Source organism: Miniopterus schreibersii (genome assembly GCF_964146895.1).
Source record: "Miniopterus schreibersii genome assembly, chromosome: X".
Lineage (NCBI taxonomy): Eukaryota > Metazoa > Chordata > Mammalia > Chiroptera > Miniopteridae > Miniopterus > Miniopterus schreibersii.
The window spans coordinates 51,017,784-51,043,039 of NC_138104.1; the positions used below are offsets into that span (position 1 = coordinate 51,017,784).

At 34.9% G+C, this 25,256-nt stretch overlaps 1 protein-coding gene across 20 annotated transcripts in view; it reads left to right on the top strand.

The window, feature by feature from the left end:
* Window positions 1–25,256, top strand: part of ATRX (ATRX chromatin remodeler) — a 264,806-nt gene that overhangs the window by 126,462 nt on the left and 113,088 nt on the right. For all 20 annotated transcript variants that reach the window (XM_081125145.1, XM_081125148.1, XM_081125154.1 and 17 more), the window contains 7 exons: window positions 6,974–7,115; window positions 8,049–8,158; window positions 9,079–9,225; window positions 9,383–9,560; window positions 20,476–20,613; window positions 22,454–22,629; window positions 23,973–24,090. In XM_081125145.1, the coding sequence (XP_080981271.1) occupies window positions 6,974–7,115; window positions 8,049–8,158; window positions 9,079–9,225; window positions 9,383–9,560; window positions 20,476–20,613; window positions 22,454–22,629; window positions 23,973–24,090 (1,009 nt within the window). The remainder of the gene's footprint in view (window positions 1–6,973; window positions 7,116–8,048; window positions 8,159–9,078; window positions 9,226–9,382; window positions 9,561–20,475; window positions 20,614–22,453; window positions 22,630–23,972; window positions 24,091–25,256) is intronic.

The following is a 25,256-nucleotide window of genomic DNA, read 5'->3' on the forward strand; positions in this document are numbered from 1 at the left end:
TTGTTTGCTTTTACCTATATGTTTCTGTTTAATATGCTTATTCTATTTCTTCATTTCTCATTGCATTATTAGGAAGTTAACGGATTTAGCTCTCATTTACTACCCACCAAAGATAGTTTCCTTTTCCCATTCTCTCAGTATGGTTACATCACAGTTCTGGTAAAATCATTAGTCAGTTTTCGCATGACTATAACTATGTAAATATTCACAACAGGGTTACATAGTGCATATTTTATGTGTATATCACACACACATATGCATGTATACATACACATAGTGTAGAATGATTACATTCTTTTGTGTGTGCTTTTGGTTTGCATTTATTAGAGTTAATAATGTTTTGGGGTCTTTTTCTATATATTTAAGATGAATTCATTTTCCATCTTTAAAGCAAAACTGTGTGTATTGCTGGTTTTGAATGTTCTAAATTCCAAAAGTCTCACCCCAGCTTCTTCTCTGGTCCTTAGGAGGTCAATTTTGTGTTTCCACCTGTAATGTCTTGTCCCTGGTGCCTATGGGTTTATAGTTGCCTTGTAGTTTTTTATTTTTTATTATTGATTTCAGATAGAGTAAGGGGGGAAAAGAGAGATAGAGAGGGGGAGAGAGAGAGAGAGACATGGGGGTGCCAGACAGACATCCATTGGTATGAAATATCAGTCTGTTGCCTCCCTCACGTGCCCCAACCAGAGATTGAACCCTCGACCTGGGTATGTGCCCTGACCAGAATCAAAATCACAACCTTTTGGTGCATGGATTACGCTCCAACCAACTGAGCCTCACTGGCCAGGATGCTTTTTTCTTTTTTAAATAAACTGAATTCTGTTTTTTCCACCAGAGTTTCAAGTTAGGTGAAACAGTAACAAGAGTTTTATGTCAACCCTTCAGTTATCCCCCAGACAGGTTAGAACAGATGTACACAATAATTTGCAAGTAAAGTCTGCTGTGCTCCCTCATTTGAGGGAGAGAACTGGTAACCAAGCTGCTGCTGGCTTGAAGTAAAAGACTATCACTTCCGAGGTGATGGGGTAAGGACAAGTAAAAATGACATAAAACTTTCCTACCATTTTGAAGATGGCTTTTTCTTGACTGGTTATTTTCTTGGTTGCTGTAAACTTTTAACTGTTTTGCAGAACACTGACAAAGTTGTTTCAGACAGTTTCTGATTATTTTTTCTTTGACATTTCTGTGTGGAAATGAGAGCTTTGAGCTTCCCAGTCCATCATTTTGTTGACATCTCCCTTTCCCCCTCATTTTTTGGAGGTTATTATCTCTGGGTACGGAATGCTAAGTTGATAATTTTTTTTTCTTTCATCTGTTTAAAGATGGTATTTCTGTATGACATGTTGTTTACCGTCTTCCTTATCTTTGCCCCTATGTGTGTAATGTCTTTTTTTAATTTAAAAGATTGTTTTAATGATTTTTAAAAGATTTTCTGTTTATCACTAGCTTTCAGGTATTGATTATTGTGGTAATCTTAGTTTTTATCCTGCTCGGTGTTCCTTTTACTTGTTGGATCTGTGGGTTTATGGTTTCCATTTAATGTGTGTGTTTTTTTAAATTTTATTTTTGTTTAAAAATACAGATGTCCGTTTTTCTCCCCAATGACCCATTCTACCCCGTCCCTTCCCCCTCCCCAGTCCCTCTCCCCACCATTGTCTGTGTCCTTGGGTTGTGCATATATGCATATAAATTCTTTGGTTACTCTCTCCCCCTCCACCCACCCGCCCTCCTCCATCCCTCTGACATTCATCAGTCTCATCTATGCTTCCATGTCATTGAATCTATTCTGTTCATTAGTTTATTAAGTTCTTTAGATTCCACGTATAAGCGAGATCATGCGATATTTGTCTTTCTCTGCCTGGCTTATTTCACTTAGCATAATATTCTCCAGATCCATCCATACTGTCCCAAAGGGTACGAGATTCTTCTTCTTTACAGCTGCGTAGTATTCCATGGTGTAAATGTCCCACAGCTTTTTTCTCCACTCATCTACTGATGGGCACTTGGGCTGTTTCCAGATCTTAGCTATTGTAAACTGTGCTGCTATGAACATAGGGGTTCATATATTCTTTCTGATGAATGTTTCAGGATTCTTAGGATACATTCCTAGGAGTGGAATCACTGGGTCAAACGGCAGCTCCATTTCTAATTTTTTGAGGACCCTCCATACTGTTTTCCATAGTGGTTGCACCAGTCTGCATTCCCACCAGCAGTGTACTAGGGTTCCCCTTTCTCCACATCCTCGCCAGCACATGTCGTTTGTTCATTTGTTGATGGTAGCCATTCTGACAGGTGTGAAGTGATACTTCATTGTGGTTTTAATTTGCATCTCTCTGATGATTAGCGATGTTGAGCATTTTCTCATGTGTCTCTTGGCCATCTGTATGTCCTCTTTGGAAAAGTGTCTATTTAAGTCCTTTGCCCATTTCTTAATTGGGTTGTTTGTCTTCCTTTTGCTGAGTTCTTTGTACACTTTGGAAATTAGCCCCTTATCAGATACATCCTTGGCAAATATGTTTTCCCAGACCGTGGGGTTCCTTTGTATTTTGAGGCTGTTTTCTTTTGCTGTGAAGAAGCTTTTTAGTTTGATGTAGTCCCATATGTTTAGTTTTTCTTTTGTTTCTCTTCCCCTAGGAGATGTCTCAGTGAAAAGTCCACTACGTGGGATGTCTGTGATTTTACTGCCTATGTTTTCTTCCAGGATTTTTATGGTTTCGTGACTTACATTTAAGTCTTTTATCCATTTTGAATTTATTTTTGTGTATGGAGTAAGTTGGTGGTCTAGTTTCTTTTTTTGCATGTATCTGTCTAATTTTCCCAACACTATTTATTGAAGAGATTGTCTTTACTCCATGGTATGCTCTTGCTTCTTTTGTCAAGTATTAATTGATCATAATGGTTTGTGTTGATTTCTGGGGTCTCTGTTCTGTTCCATTGATCTATATGCCTGTTGTACCAGTACTAGGCTGTTTTGATTACAGTGGCTTTGTAGTATAGTTTGATATTCTGTATAGCGATCTGTCCAACTCTGTTCTTTCTCAAGATGGCTTTGGCTATTCGGGGTCTTTTTTGGTTCCATATAAAGTTTTGGAATATTTTTTCTAGTTCTGTAAAATATGCTCTTGGTATTTTAATCTTACTTTTATGTGAAATCTAAAGAACAAAATAAATTGATGAACAAGATTGGACTACAGACGTGGAAGCATGAAACAAACTGACAGATCTCAGAGGGAAGGTGGGAAGAAATTAACCAAAGAATTTATAAGCATATGAGTAGCCCATGGACAATAGATAGGTGAAGGCCTGGGGTGGAGTGGGAGATTGATGGAGGGGGCCAACAGGGGAGAAATAGGAGACATCTGTAATACTCCCAACAATAAAATAAATTTAAAAAAAATGGACATTGTAATTTCGATGTTTTTGAGTTTCTGTAGTCTTCTATTAGAGAGTGCTTGGCATTTTTCTCTACAGGCATTTAAGTCACTTTATTTTTATGTATATTTATTTAAAATAAATAAATTTATTTGTTAAGGTGTGTCTTAAGTACCCTTTAATTTATGTATGGTTTTGACCCATTGCTAATGTTTGACCCTTCTCTGGTCTTTACTGAATGCCATCAGTTATCCTTGAAGACTCTCTACTCTGTTTTGTCTGTAATTGCATGCTTTCTAGAGCTATACGATCACTGGGGACTGTTTAATTAATAGCTTCTCACTCTTTGTCTGGCCTTGCGGAATTGTACATTTTAGTATTCAGCTAAAACTCACAGTGCCTCTCATCTTGATTTCCAGAAGTCTTTTTGTGTAGTTTTTCTCTCTCTGTAGTTTCTGTAGTTATTCATCCATCTCATTTTCACCTTTGTCTCCTCAACTCAGCACAACTCCAGTAACCTGCTTGGGATACTCTTTCCTTGATTCTGGATAGTGACTTCAGGCAGCAATCCAGGGGGAATATAGGGCCCTCCTTCTTGTTTTTACTTCTCTCAGGGATCAGTGTCCTGTTGGGGCATGTTATCCAGTGTCTGAAAATAATCTGTTTCATATATTTTGTCTAGTTTTCTAATTGTTACAGCAGGAGGGTAAATCTGCTAATATTCAATGCATCATTTCATAATACACAGCAGAAGTTGGGCTCCACCTTTTTAATATGTTGTTTAAATGGTTTTGTTTCCATTTCTTTTGTCAATTCAGATGTGGGATACATTTCATGTCCTTATTAATTCTTTACTGTAGCTTCATTTATCATCTTCTCTAAGTTCTCCCATTTCATTGCCATCTATTTTTATTAGTTATATAAATTTTCTTTATAGCTTGAGTGCATAAACACATCTGCTTAGTAATAATAAGTGGACAGTTTCTTTATAAATTATCTCCTATAATTGGGAGGAAGATTTACTAATCCCTAATCCTGAAGACAGCACTTAATAACAAAAATATCATATAAATCACTAATAAACTTATGGTTCCAAAGTCTTAGTTAAAGCCTTCTGTATTAGTTTTTTTAATCCTCACCTAAGGATATATTTTTATTGATTTTTAAAGGGAGAGGGGGAGGGAGGGAGGGAAGGAGAGAGGGAGGGAAGGAGAGAGGGAAGGAAGGGGAGAGAGAGAGAGAGAGAGAGAGAGAGAGAAAGAAGAAAAAGAGAAACATCGATTGGTTCCCTCCTGTATATGCCCTGACTGGGGATCAAACCCGCAACCTATGTATGTGCCCTAACCGGGAACCAAACCCACAACCTTTTGGTGTATGGGATGACACTCCAACCAACTGAACTACCCAGCCAGGGCATGTATTAGTTCAGGAATTTGAGAGTGGCTTAGCTTAGCTCTACTGGGTCATCTGCTCAGTGTCTCACCAAGTTGATATTAAAGTGTTAGCCAGAACTGCAATTTTCATGTAAGACTGTTTCCTTTCCCACCTCACTTGTTGGCAGAATGTGGTTTGATTATCTTTGAGACCAGCCAGTAAGACAACCTCTCTTACACGTCAGTCAGAAGGATAGGATTATATGGGGTGTTTACACCAGAGGATATCAATATTGGGGCTTGGTTTATGATTGTACCCACCACACCTTGAAAAGAAGACATTCAGGGAATTTTCCATTTTGACTAATGGCTTTGCCTCAGTGATATGAAGCTAGGACACAATAAAAATTTAACGGATACTTAGTCTATGCCAGATACATTGCATTCATCTCCTTATTTAATTTATACAATAACCCGTGAGGGCTGTTTATAATTCCCATTTTTCAGATGGAGAAACTGAGTATAAGTAACTTGTTGAAATAGAGTTTGGGACATAAATGGCCTGTGCTATTTGTACTCAACCACACTCTGTCCTAGTATTAATCTTGATTTGTATATAATTTATAGTTTTATGTAAATGCAATATCTAGTCAGGTAATTTATTACAAATTTGTGACATTTTAAATTTTTTTCCATGTGATAATGTTACTGTAGTTATGGTTTTAAAAATAGAGTGTATCCTTTTAAGAGATATTCTAAGACATTTATAGATGAAATGACATACTTTCTCAAGTTTGCTTCAGAATTATTTGTGGAATCTGAGGAGTTGGAGATTAGATGAGAGGTTGTTAGTGAAGCAAAACTGGCCAGAAGTTGATAATTTCTGAAGCTGGTAATAGGTAATTGGGTTCATTATACTATGCTGTCTATTTTTACATTAGGAAAATTTGTATAGTTAATATTAAATAATCCATTCCTTCATATTTACAGTTCTAAATAAGAAAAATACTGGGGAAATTTTATTTCTTAAACATCATAATGCATGTAATTTTAAAATCATGAATTTATATTGATTTTCATGGAACCATAAAACTGTTTAAACAAGCATTTCCTTTATTAAAGTAGTACTGCATAGTGATTCAGAGCATGGACTCTAGAACTCTACCCTCTGGGTATAAATCTTAGTGTTGTGATACTTAATAGTCGTATGACCTTGTATGAGTTATTTAACTTCTTTCTTCCTTAGTTGTTTTTAATTTGTAAAATGGGAATATTTGTATGTACTTTATACAGTTCTTGAGTATACTGTGTAATGGCTAGACATTGGGATAAGACAGCAAAAAAATTTATGCACACATGTTCATGTGTATTCGTGTCTAAATAGCTCGAGCTTACTGTTATTCTTTGCAATTAGAGGGTATTATAGGTTCTTGTCATACTTTTGAGTGTGTGACTTTCTTTTTTTAAAAAAATATATCTTTATTGATTTCAAGAGAGGAAAGGAGAGAGAGACAGAGAGAAACATCAGTGATGAGAGAGTCATTGGGGATTGAGCCAGCAACCCGGGCATGTGCCCTGACCGGGAATCGAACCCCGATCGCCTGGATCCTAGGTTGATGCTCAACCGCTGAGCCATACCCGGTCGGGCGAGTGTATGGCTTTCAAACCAGTGTTTTTAATTCTTTTTTTCCTTTCACAATACTTTTCAGTGAGAATGCTTTGGCATCTTGGGTTGGACAGTTCTTGTTTGGGACAGCCTTTCACATTGTGGACCATTTATGCTTACCTTCCCCTCCACCTACATTAAATACCAGTCCTGGCTAGTCATTGTGACAACCATAAGTGCCCTTGTACGTTTTCAAATGTCCTTTGGTGGAATAGAATCATCCCTGTCTGGGAGCCACGTGTCTATTCAGATTTTAGCGGTGGCGCCATATATTAGTTTAGAGCACTTCTTTCCTCACAGCTCTACCTATGAGATATCCAGGGTGAGAACTGATGAGCTAAATTACTGACATTGCCATAGAAATTCAAAGTCTTGTGGAGGCTTTTGACTTTGGAAAACATGTAAGCTTGCGATCTGTCTTGGTCTTATTAAGCCAAAATATTGGATGTGTGATTTGGAGGTAGATATGTTTATATTTTGAACAATTTCTTTTAGTAAGAGTAATACTCCACCCTTGTTTGCAAGGTTTCTATGAGCTTAACTATAATTCCTTTTCTTGTAGGTGATAGAAATTGAAGATGCCTCACCCACCAAGTGTCCAATAACAACCAAGCTGGTTTTAGATGAAGATGAAGAAACCAAAGAACCGTTAGTGCAGGTTCATAGAAATATGGTTATCAAATTGAAACCCCATCAAGTAGATGGTAAGAAACTGTTGATGATTAAAGCATTTAAAATCAAGTTTTACTAATATTTGGCGTCTTCTGTGTGCCTCATATTCTGCTAAGCACTGGAGGTACATTGTTGAGCAAAACAAACATGATCCATGCCCTTATGGAGCATATAAGCAAATGAGGAAGAACAAAATTGAATGATTGCAGAGATAATAAGTGTTACAAAAGGGGATGTAAGTGCCACTTACAAATGGGTATATATGGAAAGTGAATCTCACCTAGTCTGCAGTGGTTGATTAAGGTCAGCTGTGTGGTAGGGAGAGTTACAGTTAGCTAAAAACCTTTGTCAGGCAATGCTATTTCAACATTTTGAGGTACATTTGTTAATAATTTTTCTATATTGATATTAGAAAGATAACAAATTATCCCTGTCCTCTGCTTTGTTAGAGTGGAATCAGTAAGTCAGTTTTGAGTGTGTATGTAAATGAATTTATAAGGGAAGTTCTACAGTTGCTACTCCTTGGGTAGTCAGCCCCCTTTCTTGTTTAGTCTTTACTAATGAATAAAGGGAGAAATGATAAATTATCTCCTGTTGTTTTATTGATTTACCCAATAAACCTGAAAGTATATTTGATAGAAATTTGTTTCTTTCTTGGATAAAGTTTCTATTTTAGATTACTCCTATGTCTCTTTGGACAATCTCAGGGAATGGAGAAGGTCTGCTGTGATAGGTTAGAGAAGGTGAATGAAAGAAAATCACCTTGTTGTGTGCTTGTTTTCACTGTCTTTTTTCTACTTAATGGGAGTTGGGATTGGGGGGATCCTCATTTACATTTAAGAAATTCTTTTTTGTTTTTTAAAATTCTATTTCCTGTATATTTTGTTAATGTTTTTGATATGTTTATGAAGGAAGATTTTTAGCTTGGGCCTTTAAATTGAACTTAATGAAGCTGTTATTTTTAGGTGTTCAGTTTATGTGGGATTGCTGCTGTGAGTCTGTTAAAAAAACAAAGAAATCTCCAGGTTCAGGATGTATTCTCGCCCACTGCATGGGCCTTGGTAAGACTTTACAGGTACGAACATGAAGGTATTCTATTCTTGCACATTTATTAATATAAGAATATAGGATTCTCTTATGTTTCAGACACACTTATAAGGGCTGGAGATAAAGCATTGAACAGGAATAAAAAGATCTCTCCCCCGAGAAGCTTATATTCTGGTGGTGGAGAGAGATTTTAATCAAATAAAATAAGATGTATTTTCAGATAATAAGTGTTAAGGGAGAATAGAAGAGGAAAGCATCTTTTAGGAGGTGACATTTGAGCAGAGATCCTAATGAAGTGAAGGAACAGGGTTACAGGCATAGCCAGTAAAATCTGCAAAGAATCTGAGGTAGAAATAAACTTTCTTTACAACTTTTTGACAGTCTATCATCCTGTAGTAATGAGAACATAAAACATTTTTCACTATTAAAGTATTACATTTCTGAATGTCAGGAATTGTAGCAGAAGTGTGAAATTAATGAATATATGTGTAATTTTAAACCATAAGATAATTATTATAGATTCAGAACGCTTAAAAATGGAAACGTACTCTATAACACAATTATCTTAAATAGGCTGTGGTATTTTCTGAAAAGTTGTAGGGACATTCTGTGGAGGTGAGGAACTTAGTAGCTGTCTTAGTGTGGTTACTTCTTATATTCATATTATTATTATTGATCAAAGGATCATCGAGCTTTATAGTTGGAAGGTTCTTATAAATCATCTAGTTGAACTCCCTCTTTTTACATAGGATATCTCTTCCCCTGTTTTTTGTCTGGTTTGGAAATTGTGAGCTTTGGTTGGCTGCTTTATTGTTTAAAGCAAAAAAACACAAAAAACAAAGAACAAAACACACACACAACCCAACTATTGAATTGAAAGATTGCTTGATTTATTAACTTTTTGTGGATATTGAAATGAAGGTGGCAAGTTCATTTGTTTTCTTGTAGGTGGTTAGTTTTCTTCATACAGTTCTTTTGTGTGAGAAATTGGATTTCAGTACAGCTTTGGTGGTTTGTCCTCTTAATACTGCTTTGAATTGGATGAATGAATTTGAGAAGTGGCAAGAGGGACTAAAAGATGATGAGAAGCTTGAGGTATCATATTTTAATATTTTTATTATTAAAATAACTGCATGAAATTAGTACAGTAAAAAAGATTTTTCATTACCAGTGATGCATATTTCAGTGGGGATGTTTGGTATTCATACATTACTAATACCTACTTTTAAAAATATCTGTTTTCCCACAAAAGGTCTCTGAATTAGCGACTGTGAAACGTCCTCAGGAGAGAAGCTACATGCTTCAGAGGTGGCAGGAGGATGGTGGTGTTATGATCATAGGCTATGAGATGTACAGAAATCTTGCTCAAGGAAGGAATGTGAAGAGTAGGAAACTTAAAGAAATATTTAACAAAGCTTTGGTTGATCCAGGTAAGATATTAACAGGCACTGAGAGAGAGAAGCAAGTTGAATAAAATTGTGCTTTATGTTTTAATTAACAATACTAATTGAACAACTACTAAGTAGCTGGTTTTGTTTCATTTATTCTTCAGTTTTTTGCCTTCTTTTTGTTTTTTTTTGGTATAATTTCATGAAAATGAAATCACCCTTAATGTTGCCAGCTGTTCAGAATGCATGTGCTGAGTCTAGAAGTCTTTGAGGTTTTTAGGGGAGACCTTGTAAACAATTAAAGATGGGTCACGTGCTTTTGTCACAATTGCAGATGTTTCCAACTGTCTGAATATTAGATGGTAATAAGAGCTCTCTCTATACTCTGAAAATAGTTCTTAAGTTTCTTTCCCAGCTTTATGTCATTAGAAGAACTGCTATATGTTTTTTTTTTCTCTTTTAAAGAGTCATCACTATGGAAGGTTAATATTTGCAATACTGTTGATCCTTACGACAGTAATCCTCATGATGTGAGATCCAAATACTTGACTTTTTTTTTGCCACTTGGAGAAGCAGCAAATTGTACTGTCCACAAAATTAATTACTTTTAAATAATAATTTGTATCTATAACTGTTCCTTTCAATCTTCATCTTGTCATATCTAATTACTTTAACACACTATTGAGGCTTTAGATGTTTGTTGAGAAAGTCTAATTTTCACTCCAAAAAATAACAGTGTTCTTTAGAATCCATGGCTTTCCCTCTTTTTTATTTACTTTACTTTTTAATTTTTTCAGCTTTATTGAGGTGTAATTGACAAATTAAATTGTAAGATACTTAAAGTGTACAACAAGATGATTTGATATATATTGTGCAAGGATTCCCCCTTTGAGCTACACATCTACCACCTCACATATTTCCTTTTATTGTGAGAATAAGTTCTAAGCAAATTTCAGTTATATAATACAGTCACTGTGTTATACATTTAGATCCTCAGAGCTTATTCTTCGTATTCATCTTGTAACTGGAAATTTGTACCCTTTTGCCTCTTTTTTAGATGATGATGTAATTCACATGTACCAAAGTAACTTTACCATTGTAAATCTAAGGTCTGATAATTCAGTTATCTTCTCATGATTAAAACAGTTGTCTAGCCCTAGCTAGTTTGGGTCCCAGGTTCGATTCTGGCCAAGGGCACGTGCCTCAGTTGCAGGCTCAATCCCCAGCCCCAGTTGGTGCATGAGTGGGAGGTGACCAGTTGATGCATCTCTCTCACATTGATATTTCTCTCTCTCTCTCTCTCTCTCTCTCTCTCTCTCTCCCTCTCCCTCTCCCCCCCCCCCCCCCCCACCTTCCACTATATCTGAAAAGCAATGGAAAAAATATCCTTGGGTGAGGATTAAAAAAAAAAAAAAAGTTTTCTAAAAGTCCTGAAGTGGTTGTATTGTCAGAGAGCGATAAGCTAGTGAATAGTATTGCAGCATATTCTTCATGAGGTTTCCTTGGAACAATTTAAAGCAGTCATTTCCAGTTCTTAGTGTATTGAATTGTTCATGAGGAAATAAAAAAGCAATTAAAGATCCTAACATGAAGGGTAACATTTGTTATTCCATGTAAATTATTTAATGACATTTAAAAAAACTTTTTATTTTGGAATAATTTTTTGTTTACAGAAAAGTGGAAATGATAGTAAAGAAGCTTCTGTATATCCTGCACCTAGATCCCCTGCTAATACCTTACATTGCTTTGGTAGTCTTGTCAAAACTAAGAAATTGATACATTGTTGGTTGGTACATTGTTAACTAAACTCCAAACTATATTTGAATTTCACCAGTTTTTCTATTAATGCCCACATCCTGTTCTAGGATCCGATCACATTGCATTTAATTGTCATGTCTCCACAGTCTCATCTGGTCTATGGCAGCTTCTCAGTCTTTCTTTCTTTTTCATTATCTTGTCAATGTTAAGGTGTACTGTTCAAGTATCCTGTAGAATGTTTACTAGTCTATACTTATTGTTTTTGTTGTGATTAGTCTAAGGTTAGAGGTTTTTGAAATAATATACATATACCAGAGCTGAAGTGCCCTTCTTGTCACATTATATCGGGTACATTGAATCCACATGACATCATGGTGAACTTTTATCACTTGATTAAGGTAGTATTGGCCAGGTTTCTCTACTATATAGTTACTGTTTTCACCTGTCTTTATTCTTTGGCAGCCAGGTCACTAAGTCTAGCCCACCCAAGTAAGGGGACAGCAAAAATTAAACTCCATCTCCTGTAGTGGGCAGTATTTACACATAAAATTTAGAGTTTTTCTTTAGGAAAGATTTGTTCCTTTTTAACCATTTATTTAATCAGTCACTGACTTATATTGGTATAGACTAATCGTCTATTATTAGTTTATATGTTAAATTATAAACTAACACTATGTTTATTTTGTTGTTCCAATTGTTCCAATTTGGCCATTGGGAGTTCTTTCAGGTTGGTTCCTGTGTCCCTTTGATATTTCATCCTTTTGGGTTTTTTTTTAAGCACTTCATTATTTTCTGGTACCATAAGATGCTCCTGGCTCATGTTATATTAACCCTGCCACAGTATCATCCATTTCAACAAGGAGCCGTGGTTCCCTTTATTGGAAAATGGTGTTTATAAACCAAGATGTGGGCATGGGTATGTTTGTTGCTACTGGCGTGTCATTACTTCTAGGCTCTCTCAGCAGACAAAGCTAGGTAACATGTATACAAATCCATCCATTTTTGTGTGTGTATATATATGTGTGTTTGTGTGTGTATAAAAATAACCCTTCATACTGTCTTCCACTGTAATTCAGCGTCATGGGGTCCATTTTAGCTAACTTTTTGTTGTTAATCTTTTACTTGCCTTTCCAACAGAGAAAATCCTAGCTCTAACAGTCCACTATCTATTTACTTATTTGTTCAGCTTCATTATATATGTGAGGTGGTTTCAGAATTGTTAACCTCTACTAACATGAGAAACAAATTTACCAACTAAGGTACAGTGCTTATGTATGATTGCTTTTTTCTATGGCTTCATAATTTGAAGTTAAAACATCATTTTTTAAGGTTACTTAGGTTAGTTCCTTTATTTTGTTGTTTGAATACATTAAAGTTTATTTTTTTGTAATGTAGAGTTTAGTGGGTTTTACAAATGAAGAGAGTCATATATTTATAATTTTATTACTATAATTGTTTTTTTGGTGTTAATTTCATAAAACAACTTAATTACTTTATTATTCATTGTGGTAACTTCTGTGTTAGTCTGCATTTTCCCACATTTTAATCTAATGGCAAAATACACATTACATAAGATTTATTTAATCATTTGGAAAAAAATAATGCATAGACACAGGCTATACTATGGTGATTACTAGAGGGAAAAAGGGGCTGGGGGATGTAGAAGAGGGTAAAGGAGGATAAATGGTGATGGAAGGAGAAAAAAATACTTAACCATTTTGAAGTGTACAATCCAGTGTCATTTAATATTTTCACAGTGGTTTGCAACAATCAAACTATTCCATTGAATCCCACATTTCCATCACTTCAAAAACAAGCCCGGTACACATTAGCAGTTACTTCCAAATGCCCCCTCTACCCATCTCCTGGAAACCACCATTCTATTTTCTATCTCACTGGATTTGCCTATTCTGGACATTTCACAAAAATATTTCTGACATTTTGTAAAAATGGAATCTTACAATATCTGGCTTCTTTCACTTAGCATTATGTTTTCAAGGCTTATCCACATTGTAGCATGAATCAGCACTTTACTCTTTTATACACATAAATGAACACACAATATTGATTCAAGGTACTGTTTGATTTAAACAATAAGATAGTTCTGACTATTTTGTTATATAAAATAATGACAAATTTCCACAGTGCATTGAGCTATTTCAGTCAGGCTTGAATTTTTAAACAGGAGAACTTTTCTCCAAGCTTCTCTCTAAATCCCTTTTCTTATACCTCCAGAGCTTCATTGCTGTATTCTCTCTGTACTTTCTCTAAAATGCTTTCCAAGTATAGCTATTTTCAAACCCTTCCACTTCATTTACATATCATCGTAGTGAAGTTTTCCAGAAAATATATTTCCAAGATAATTAAAACTATTTCTTTTATTTATTTATTTTTATTTTTTAAAAAATATATCTTTACTGATTTTAGAGAGAGGAAAGGAGAGGGAGAGAGAGAGAGACAGAAACATCAATGATGAGAGAGTCATTGATCGGCTGCCTCCTGCACGCTCCCGACTGGGGATCGAGCCCGCAACCCGGGCATGTGCCCTGACCAGGAATCAAATCCTGATTGCCTGGATCCTAGGTCGACGCTCAACCGCTGAGCCACGCCTGGCTGGGAAAAACTACTTCTTTTAAACATTAAAGATTTACAAACATTTTTAATGCCAGGAAATGTTATATACAATCCTATCTTAGTAAACAAAATATGAATAATATTATTTAACTTTTTAATGACTCAGGGTTATTAATGAGTATATTTAACTTTAGTCTTCCTACCGACTTTTATTCCTTCAGATATCCTTACTAAGGATAGGGCTTTCTCTCCTATTGTTGTGTTAATAAATAGTGCTTTTTAAGTTAAATTATAAATGCAATATATGTTCTTAAGTAAAATACAAACAGAAGAAAAAGGTATATATTGAAAAGTAAAAGTTCCCTTCCTCCCTGTCCCACTGTTGTTTCATGTATATCCTTCTATAAATTTTTGGGGGTTATACAAGCATGTATTTTATTTTATTACTTTTATTTAGACATAATTGACATAAACATTATATTAGTTCCAGGTGTACAACATAATAATTTTATATACGTATATATTACCAAATGGTCATGAGAATAAGTCTTAAGCATCCATCACCACATATAGTTACAAATTTTTTTTCTCATGATTAGAACTTTTAAAATTTACTCTCTCTTAGCAACTTTCAAATGTATAATACAGTATTGTTGACTATAGTTACGATGCTGTGTAGTACATCCCCAGGACTTACTTATAACTGGAAAATTGTACCTTTTGACTACCCTCATCCATTATCTATCCCCCTGCCTCCACCTCACCCCATACTTCTGGCAACTACTAGTCCTTTTTCTCTATCTATGAGGTAGTTGTTATAGATTTTACATAACTGAGTTCATACTGTGTTTTTCTTTGTCTCACTTATTTCATTTGGCATAATGTCTTTGAGGTACACCCATATTCTCACAAATGGTAGGATTTCTTTTCCATGGCTGAATAATATTCCATTGTATATATAGTCCCCATTTTTTAATAATCCATTCATTCATCAATAGGCTCCTAGGTTGTTTCCATGAATTGGCTATTGTAAGTAATGTTTCAAGAACACGGGAATACAAATATCTCTAAGGTAATGATTTTGTTTCCTCTATATATATACCCAAAAGTAGAATTGTTGGATCATATGGTAGTTCTATTTTTAAATTTTTGAGGAACCTCCATACTGTTTTCCATATAGGCTGCCCCAATTTACATTTTTATCTGCTTTACACAGGGTTCCCTTCTCTACATTTTCACCAATACTAGTTACCTGAAAATAGCCATTCTGACTTATAAGAATGTCATTGTGGTTTTGATTTGCATTTTCCAATGATTAGTGATGTTGAGGACCTTTTTTGTGTACCTCTTGAACATTCATATGTCTTTTTTGTAAAAATGTCTATTCAGATCCTCTGTGCATCTTGCAATCAGATTTTTTCCCCCCACATGTATTTTTTTGTTTTTTTGTTTTGTTAATTCTTACCTGAGGATATTTTTTCCATTGATTTTTTAGAGAGAGTGGAAAGAAGGAAGGGAGGGAGGGAAGGAAGGTGAGGGGGGGAGAGAGAGACAGGCAGACAGACATGGATTGGTTGCCTCCTGTACGTGTCCCGACTGGGGTGGGGGATTGAATCTGCAACCGAGGTACATGCTCTTGACTGGGAATCAAATCCGTGACCCTTTGGTGCTCAGGCCGATGGTGTAACCACTGAGCAACACTGGCCAGGACTAGCATGTATTTTATATTGCAACATTTGGAGGTTCCTAAGGTCACCCTCTGGCTCAATAATTCTCTAAGACTCACAAGACTCACGTGAGCTGTCTGTTATACTCATGGTTATGGTTTATTACATATAGTAAAAGGTTACAAATTAAAATCAGCAACAGGAAAAGGCACATAGGGCAAGGCCCAGGGGAGTTCCAAGGCTGCTCTATCAGTGAAATGTATAGAATATTGCCAAATAGTCATGCTTGTCTGAGCCTTGGTGTCTAGAGTCTGGGCTTAATCACACAGACATGGTTCACCACCCATGTGGGTGACTTTAGTCTCCAGCCTCTCCAGAGGTTGAGAAGATACTGCATTGCCCAAAGGTGCCATATTTGCCCCCTGAACGATAAACATTGTGTTAGCATAGGCTACCTGGTGTGTCCCAAGCCATTCAAGCAAACAAAGAAATTCTTATCAGGTAGGACATTCCAGGGGTTTAAAGGTTACCTCCCAGAAGCTATAGGCAAAGGCCAAACCTTACTTAGGGCAGAGTTAATTCTTTACTTCACTACATATATAGGGTGTCCCCATAAAATGTACACAAACTTTGAATGATTATAGAGTCAGTGTTTATTAACATACAGTTCATTTTCAAAATTTAAAAGAATCTACAGAAATGAGTAAATTTTGTCAACTCCTGTTTTCAAACTGATGACTGTTCTGGTCCAGGCACTACTGATAACACGAAGCAATGGAATCGCAAACATCAAGAGTCATTCCATTCTGTATTTGTGCACCCTCAATTCATCAACTGTTGCTGGTTTTGTACCATAAATTTTATCTTTTATGTATCCCCATAAAAAAGTCTAGTGGATAAATTTTCTTTGCTTAAAGCCCAGTCTGGTTGAAAAGAAAGAAACCTCAATTGAGCTATCAGCTGTTAAAGTGTGTATACATGTTTTTGGGACACCCTGTATATATGTATATGTAGATAAAATCAATCTTTTTGAGGTGGTTATTTAAATACAAATGGGATTATAATATAGATTCTGCAACTTGTTTCTTCTTATTTAGTAATATATTTGACATATCTTTCAAGGTTAGTATATAGAGATATACATCGTTAATTTTAGTTATGCAACATTTGTTATATTATAGTCTCATTAACCCCCTTTGACAGGCTTCTAGATTATTTTTAATTTTTTACCATAACAATGCTTCAGAGACTATATATTTTTGAGTACTTATGGAAGTATATCTTTACAATAAATTCCTACATATTGAAATACGGGTTGAAGGGTGCACACATTTTACATTTTAACATATTTAGATTAATTTTTATTCCTACAAAGTGTACCTGTTTCACCACACCCTCACGAACACTGAATATTGTTAGGTGGTGGAAATAATTTAAATCACTTGTGTAAAATGCTTTTTTTCTCTTTTGAAAACTTTAGGATTAAAAATAAACAATATGTAGCCTTTTAATACAAAGCTAGCTATAGATTTCAGTTGTTAGAAAGTATAATAATTAAAAAATGCACATTTACTATTTGTAGCCCCATCTGAATGCTAAATAACAATTATATTATTTAATCAATCATGCTAAAGCAGTTACTTGTTTTTTTTAAGTTTCTTCATCTTTATTGTTGAAAATATTATAGATGTCCCCTTTTTGCCCCATTGATCCCCTTCACCCCACATCTATCCTACCCCCAGGCCTTCCCCAGACCAGGGTCTGTGTCCATGGGTTATGTTTATGAACATGTAAGTTCTTTGATTAATCTTTCCCCACCCGCTCCCCCCTCCCCACCTTCCCTCTGAGATCCCTCCGTCTGTTCCACGCTTCTCTGTCTCGAGATCCATTTTATTCATCAGTTTATTTTGTTTATTATATTCCACATATAAGTACGATCATGTGGTACTTGTCTTTCTCTGACTGGCTTATTTCATTTAACATAATACTTTCTAGTTCCCTCCATGCTGTCCCAAAGGATAAAAGATCCTTCTTTTTTACAGCTGCATAGTATTCCATGGTGTGAATGTCCCACAGCGTTTTATCCACTCATCTACTGATGGGTACTAGGGCTGTTTCCACATCTTAGCTATTGTAAACTGCGCTGCTATGAACATAGGGGTGCATAAGATCTTTGTGATTGCTGTTCTGGGTTTCTTAGGATATATTCCTAGAAGTGGGATCACTGGGTCAAATGGAAGCTCAATTTTTGATGTTTTAAGGAAACTCCATACTGCTTTCCATAGTGGCTGCACCAGTCTGCATTCCCACCAGCAGTGTCCTAGGGTACCCTTTTCTCCACATACTTGTTAACACTTGTAGTTCATTGATTTGTTGATGGCAGCCATTCTGACAGGTGTGAAGTGATACCTCATTGTGGTTTTAATTTGGATCTCTGTGATGATTAGTGATGTTGAGAATTTTTTTCATATGTCTCTTGACCATCTGTATGTCCTCTTTGGAGAAGTGTCTAGATCCTTTGCCCATTTTTTTATTGGATTGTCTTCCTTTTGTTAAGTTGTATGAGTTCCTTATATATTTTGGATATTAACCCTTTATCAGATGTGTCATTGGCAAATATGTTCTCCCATACAGTGGGCTCCCTTTTCGTTTTGTTGATGGTTTCTTTTGCTGTGCAGAAGCTTTTTATTTTGATGTCCCATTTCCTTATTTTCTCCTGTTTCTTTTGCCCTAGGAGATGTATCAGGAAACACATTGCTATGAGAGATGTCTGAGATTTTTCTGCCTATGTTTTCCTCTAGGATTTTTATGGTTTCATTTCTTACATTTAAGTCTTTTATCCATTTTGAATTTATTTTTGTGTATGGTGTAAGTTGGTGGTCTAGTTTCATTTTTTTGCATGTGTCTGTCCAGTTTTCCCTACACCATTTATTGAAGAGACTGTCTTTACTACACTGTATGTTCTTACCTCCTTTGTCAAATATTAATTGACTATAATGGCATTGGTCAAGTTCTGGGTTCACTGTTCTGTTCCATTGATCTGTATGTCTGTTCTTGTGCCAGTACCAGGCTGTTTTGATTACAGTGGCTTTGTAGTATAACTTGATATCTGGTATTGTGATCCCTCCAACTTTGTTCTTATTTCTCATGCTTTCCATGGCTATTCGGGGTGTATTTGGCTTCCATATAAATTTTTGAAGTGTTTTTTCCAGATCTGTGAAATATGCTGTTGGTATTTTAATAGGGATTGCATTGAATTTATAGATGGCTTTGGGTAGTATGGACGTTTTAATGATGTTAATTCTTCTAATCTATGAACATGGTATATTTTTTCATTTGTTTATATCTTCCTTTATTTCTTTTTTCAGTGTCCTGTAGTTTTCTGAGTAGTCTTTCACATCTTTGGTTAGGTTTATTCCTGGGTATCTTATTTTTTTAATTGCATTGGTAAGTGGGATTTTGTTTTAGTTTCTCTTCCTGAGAGTTCATTATTGGTGTATAAAAATGCCACCGATTTCTGGGTGTTAATTTTGTTTCCTGCTACCTTGCTGAATTCATGTATTAAATCTATTGTTTTTGTGGTGGAGTCTTTAGGATTTTCTATATACAATATTGTGTCGTCTACAAATAATGACAGTTTTGTTTCCTCCTTTCCATTTTGGATGCCTTTTATGTTTTCTTCTTGTCTGATCGCTGTGGCTAGGACTTCCAGTACTATGTTGAATAAGAGTGGTGAAAGTGGACATCCCTGTCTTGTTCCTGCTCTTAGGGGAAATGGTTTTAGTTTTTGCCCATTGAGTATGATGTTGGTTATAGGTTTGTCATATATGGCCTTTATTATGTTGAGATATGATCCCTGTATTCCCACTTTGCTGAGAGTGTTTATGAAAAACAGGTGTTAGATTTTATCGAATGCTTTTTCTGCATCTGTTGATATGATCATGTGATTTTTTTTTTTTTTTCTTCAGAAAAACGTAGGTTCACCACTATACAATCTGCCGGTAATTGCAGCTATTTTTGGGTGATTTCATCATTTTGATATTTTTCTTTCAATTTGTTTATGTGCTCTATCACGTTTATTGATTTGCGAATATTGTACCAGCCTTGCATCCCTGGAATAAATCCCACTTGGTCATGGTGTAAAGCAGTTACTTTTGAAATCACATGGAAGATGAATTTTTTCTAATACCTAATAGATGGGGCTAATTGGGCAACTGCTATTGTTGAAAATTGGTATTTAATATTAGTTACTAATATTACTAGTAACTATTAGTTACTAGTATGTTAATGAGCAAGCAAATTTTGTATGTGGGGTACTGTAGCAAACAATACTTATTTTAGTAAAATAACTATTTCTTTCAAAAGAGTCACTCAGCTATGTGATCTGTTACAGCTTAGAAAGCATTCTCACCACCCCTCATCCCAATGTAACAATCAGTTTAGTTGTCTTTATGCGTTAATGCCCCCCCCCCCAAGCAAGAGTGTTACTTGGTGTAAGTTAAATGGTAACTGTTGTATGGCCTATTGTGATTTATAATTTCTTAAAATGTAAGTTTTGAAAATTTGTCTTTTCACATGTACTAGTTTCAAAATACGTCTTTAGATACTGTTTTTCATTTGTAAAAGAAATGAAATGTTTTTTTTGAAATGTTTTTTCAAATACCTCAAATCTGTTGGTTGGATCTTTTCACCCTTTTGATTATTTTTATTCTTGCCTATTTTTGAGTAACATCTATAGTAGTACTTTTATACTCTACTATTGCAATATAATTAACACTAGTTTGTGCCACATGAACGCAGTACAGCAGCAGATAAAATATGACTATTCTTATAAGAATGTTGTTTAACTTCCCACATGAGCAGCACTGTAAAAGGATTAACTTTATTTACTGAAATTGATTATACTTTCACTTTTGTTATATATTAATTAAATGTTGTTTTTCTATACATTTTTATAGGCCCTGACTTTGTTGTTTGTGATGAAGGCCATATTCTAAAAAATGAAGCATCTGCTGTTTCAAAAGCTATGAATTCTATACGATCAAGGAGGAGGATTATTTTAACAGGGACACCACTTCAAAATAATCTGATCGAGTGTGAGTTAATACCTGCAGTTATGATGTAGAGTATTAGCTTTGCCACTTTGCCTTTTACCTTTCTTCGGTCTACTTTTGTATAGTCTCTGACCATGATCTATATAAGTCCATCTTAATCTACTGTGAGAGAATACCTTACATTTCAAATGGAATGCTTTGTAAATATGAATGGTAAACCACAGCTAAGAGGTGTGTCATTGTGAGTGTTTAAATATAAATACAGAATTTGAAATATATAAAAAATATCAGAAGTCTTAATGATGGCTTTAAAAGCACAAATGCATTGACTATTCAGGAGATAACTATAACAGAATATATCCAGTTTTGGGGGAGGTACTGATAGCAAATTGAAAAGAAATGACAAGTGTGAATATTTTAGGAAGGTGGAGATGGGCAAGGAGAGCTTTGTTGAATCCATGTTAGCATAGACTTTGTGGAGGTGGAGGATAGATGATATGAACACAGGGAAGTGACTTTTGAATTTCCTTCATTTTAATTTGTGTGCAATGATAATAAACAGGGAACATGAGTTATTCAGCAAATAAGAAATTAAAATTTCCTGTTATAATCCACTATAGTAGCATTTTGTTATTTTTACGTTTTCATTCATTTAGTGTATTTATAGTAATTTAACCGGTTTTTACTATTTGTAATACTGGTTAATATTTCACTTTAGCCTATATTTTCTTTATATTTATGTGTTCTGGTTTTCCCCTTTTCTTTTGCCCCACTTATACAAATGCTGTTTCTCATTGTGGTCTGATTTGTATAGGGTAACTGATAATTCTGTTAAGGACTTCTGAAACTAAATCAGTAATATAAAATTTGATATAGTAGCTTATTACCTGAATTTATTATTTTTTTATTTTATATTTTAATATATAAGTGTATTAAGTCAACACATTGTACATCTTTATATATATATATATATATATATATATATATATATATATATATATATTTTAAATATATGTTTATTGATTTCATAGAGAGGAAAGGAGAGGGATAGAGAGATAGAAACATTAATGATTATAGAGTCATTGATCAGCTGCCTCCTGCATGCCCCCTGCTGGGGATCGAGCCCGCAACCGGGCATGTGCCCTGACCGGGAACTGAACCGCAGTCTCCGGGATCCTAGGTCGATGCTCAACCGCTGAGCCACACCCGGCCGGGCTGAATTTATTATTTTGATTCAGTATCTGATTTTTTTGGTTTTGCTTTGTGTGTTTTTTTCCCCACAAAATACTCTTGTTGATTGTAAAATCTTGGTTAGAATTATAGAATACTTGTTTTATACTTCATATCTATTGTAAAGAATAGTGAGTTAGAATAAAATGTTGTTAGGTCTTTTTAAACATTCATGTCTAGAATTTATTTGAATTTATTGTTTTTTATATTTATTCTGTTAATCCTCACCCGAGACTAATTTTCCCCAGTGATTTTTATAGAGTGGAAGGGGTAGGGGATGGGGGAGAAAGAGAGAGGGGGAGAGAAACATTGATGTGAGCGAGACATATCAACTTGTTGCCTCCTACACCACCCTGACTGGGGCTGGGGATCGAACCTGAGACCCTTCAGTGCGAAGGCTGACGCTCTAACTATTGAGCCACACCGGTCCGGGCTGGTTTTTATTTGAATTTCTGATCTGGTTTAGGAAATCCAGTTCTAGATCAGACTTGTAACCAATGTTTAATCTACACTCAATTTGGTGTTCTTTCTTTGTAGATTAATTCTAATGCTTCCATGGCATGCATTTTTTGACATGAGCACCTTATCAGAAAATTTTTCTGAGACCTTTTTGCCATTATTGTTGTTAATGAACTAATGTCTTCTCTCTTAGATCACTGCATGGTTAACTTTATCAAGGAAAATTTGCTTGGCTCCATTAAGGAGTTCAGGAATCGATTTATAAATCCAATCCAAAATGGTCAGTGTGCAGATTCTACCATGGTAGATGTCAGAGTGATGAAGAAACGTGCTCACATTCTTTATGAGATGTTAGCTGGATGTGTTCAGGTACAAATACATTCCATAGTAATAAAATATTGTTGCTTTATTATATTGCAATTCCAAAATGTTTTCTGAAGTTAAACTTTATTTTCTGTTTTCCTCTCCCTTTTCAGTATATAGTTTTACACTTAAACCTCTTTGCATTGTCTCTAAAAGTTTATGCAACATTGATTTTTTAAAAAATTCCATTCAGGCTTTTAGACTGTAATTGATTAATTTATTTGCCAGGTATATGGCTTCATATTTTGATATGTAAATGTTTAGATTATTCATCCTTAAGATAGGGAATATGTAAAAGGAACACAGTTATGATGAAGACATTCCTGTGCTCATTCTAAATCTATGGTATTCTAAACTTCACTTATTTGAAATGGTTGTGGGAAAGACATTTAGGACTTATGAGAGGTGCCATTTTTAATGTAATCCTGAAGAAACAGTTTTATTATTGTCAAGCACAAGCAAAAACCTGAATTGTCTAGTAGTGTTGTTTATATATACATTTTCAATGAACCTATATTAATGAGTAGATAACTATATAGAGACTGAGCCAGCAGTTAATATATCTCAAGATATATTAACTTTTTCTTCCAACACTAGATACTAATGGTAGCCACAAAGAGGTAACAAATGAGACAGGCCATCCTTTTGTCTGGGTATACTACCATCATATAAGGCAAAGTCATCCTGTTTGTTCAGGTTGGCCACAGGTACTAGCAAGTACTCCGTTTCTGTGTTGCTGCTACCACTTAGGCAGCATTTTTTCTGGATTGGGTAGTCATTTGTATCTTGCACATTAGTGTTCTTTCTTTCTTTTCCAATAATTGGTTTCAAGAGTGTTTATATGTGGCTTGGTTTCTCAGTTGGGCAAAGATTCCCCCTGGAGTTATGTGTTATCCTCTGGCACGTTGGCACATCTTACACAAAGGACAACTCAGAGTGCATCTGACTTTGACTCATCAGTTTTACTGTATGATTAAAGCAAGTCTTTTTGCTAGCACTACCTACTACATCCCCTACCCTCCTTTTTTCTTTTATATATATAGAGTAGACCACTTGAAAACCTAAATTGCTCACCTGGTAATATGACCACTTTCATTTAAAACCTATGTCGCAGTATCTTTTTACCAGTGCATCATATTGTGAAGTCATGTGAAATAAATTAACTTCAGTTATATGGGAATCATTGTGTGATTTAAAGAGGGTAAATCTGTTTAAGAAGATGTTTTCTTATATGTTTGTACCTACTTATTTATGTGTATCTTTTAGTTGGAAGCACTGATAATTCTTAGAGCAGTTAATTCCTGTCATATATTTAGGTTAACTAATCTTCATTCTCTTGTTAATTACAGAGGAAAGATTATACAGCGTTAACAAAGTTCTTGCCTCCAAAACATGAATATGTGTTAGCTGTGAGAATGACTCCTATTCAATGCAAGCTCTATCAGTACTACTTAGATCACTTAACAGGTAAAAAAAATACTATTAGTTTATTGTTTTTATCTTTCCTGTAAAGACACTCTTTTCTGTAGAGTACTGTCTTAGTAATTTTACTGTGTCAGTTGTTCTTTTTCAATTTTGCAATTGAACAAAGTTGGTATGCTTATTTTGTAAAAGCACAAATATTTCTAATTTAAAAAAGCACTAATGTTGTAAAAATAAAATCAAAGAATAAACAGCTGAAAAACCATACACAGCATATGTGAATAATACCCTTAATTTGTATAAAGCTTTTATTTCAGTAAAATTATAAATGTGAATAAATTCATAAAAGAAAATACATAGAATTCCAGTATATCATTAAAAACCATTCAACCACATTAATAATAAAAAGCATGTAAATCAAATCCATGAAATCGTTTCTCAGTTATCAAATTGTCAAAGGTTGAAGGAAAGGAAAAGGCAAAATACAAGGCAGAGCATATATTATGCTCCCAATGTTACAATAAAAATATATGCAAATGCCTAAAATATACCAAAATGTTAAAAAAGATTGTTTTCTGGGTGCTGTCATTATGATTAACTTTTACTTTATTTCTTATTCTTTTATATGGGCTTTTAAAAAATACCATGAGTAGGTATTGTTTTATCATCAATAAACTTGTATATGTGTGTTTCTGTGGCTATGTGCCCAAGGTTGTCACTGTTCACAGAACAAAACCTAGTCTCTGTCCTGGAGTGGGATTTCTTGTTGGTCACTTTATTCTAATACCTTTCCTCAAGTGATGTGACAGGTTTATTTAGGGAATACAGGTTAGAAGGTTCCCTTCAGCTATTGTGGATACAGTAATTGATTAAAAAATAATGGAAGGTGGAAATGTGCACACATATTAAAACAATATATTATATCAATAGTTAAAGTGATCTGCTTATAACAGCAGTGCATTTTATAGTGTAGAATGATGCTTCTGGCCACAAGACTTGTTCTGCTTTGGGGAAAATAGGATTTGAATGTTAGTATTTTATAGAACTTCTTTTTTGCTATGTTATAAAAAGAGAATTTTCTTGTTGACTGTTGGAAGAAAAACACCTCTCATAAAACACACGTTTTCCTTTGTATATCAATCAGAAGCTGTAAGATTTATTATACCATTTTGTTTTGAATGACAATATTTGTAGATATAATTAAGTAACCA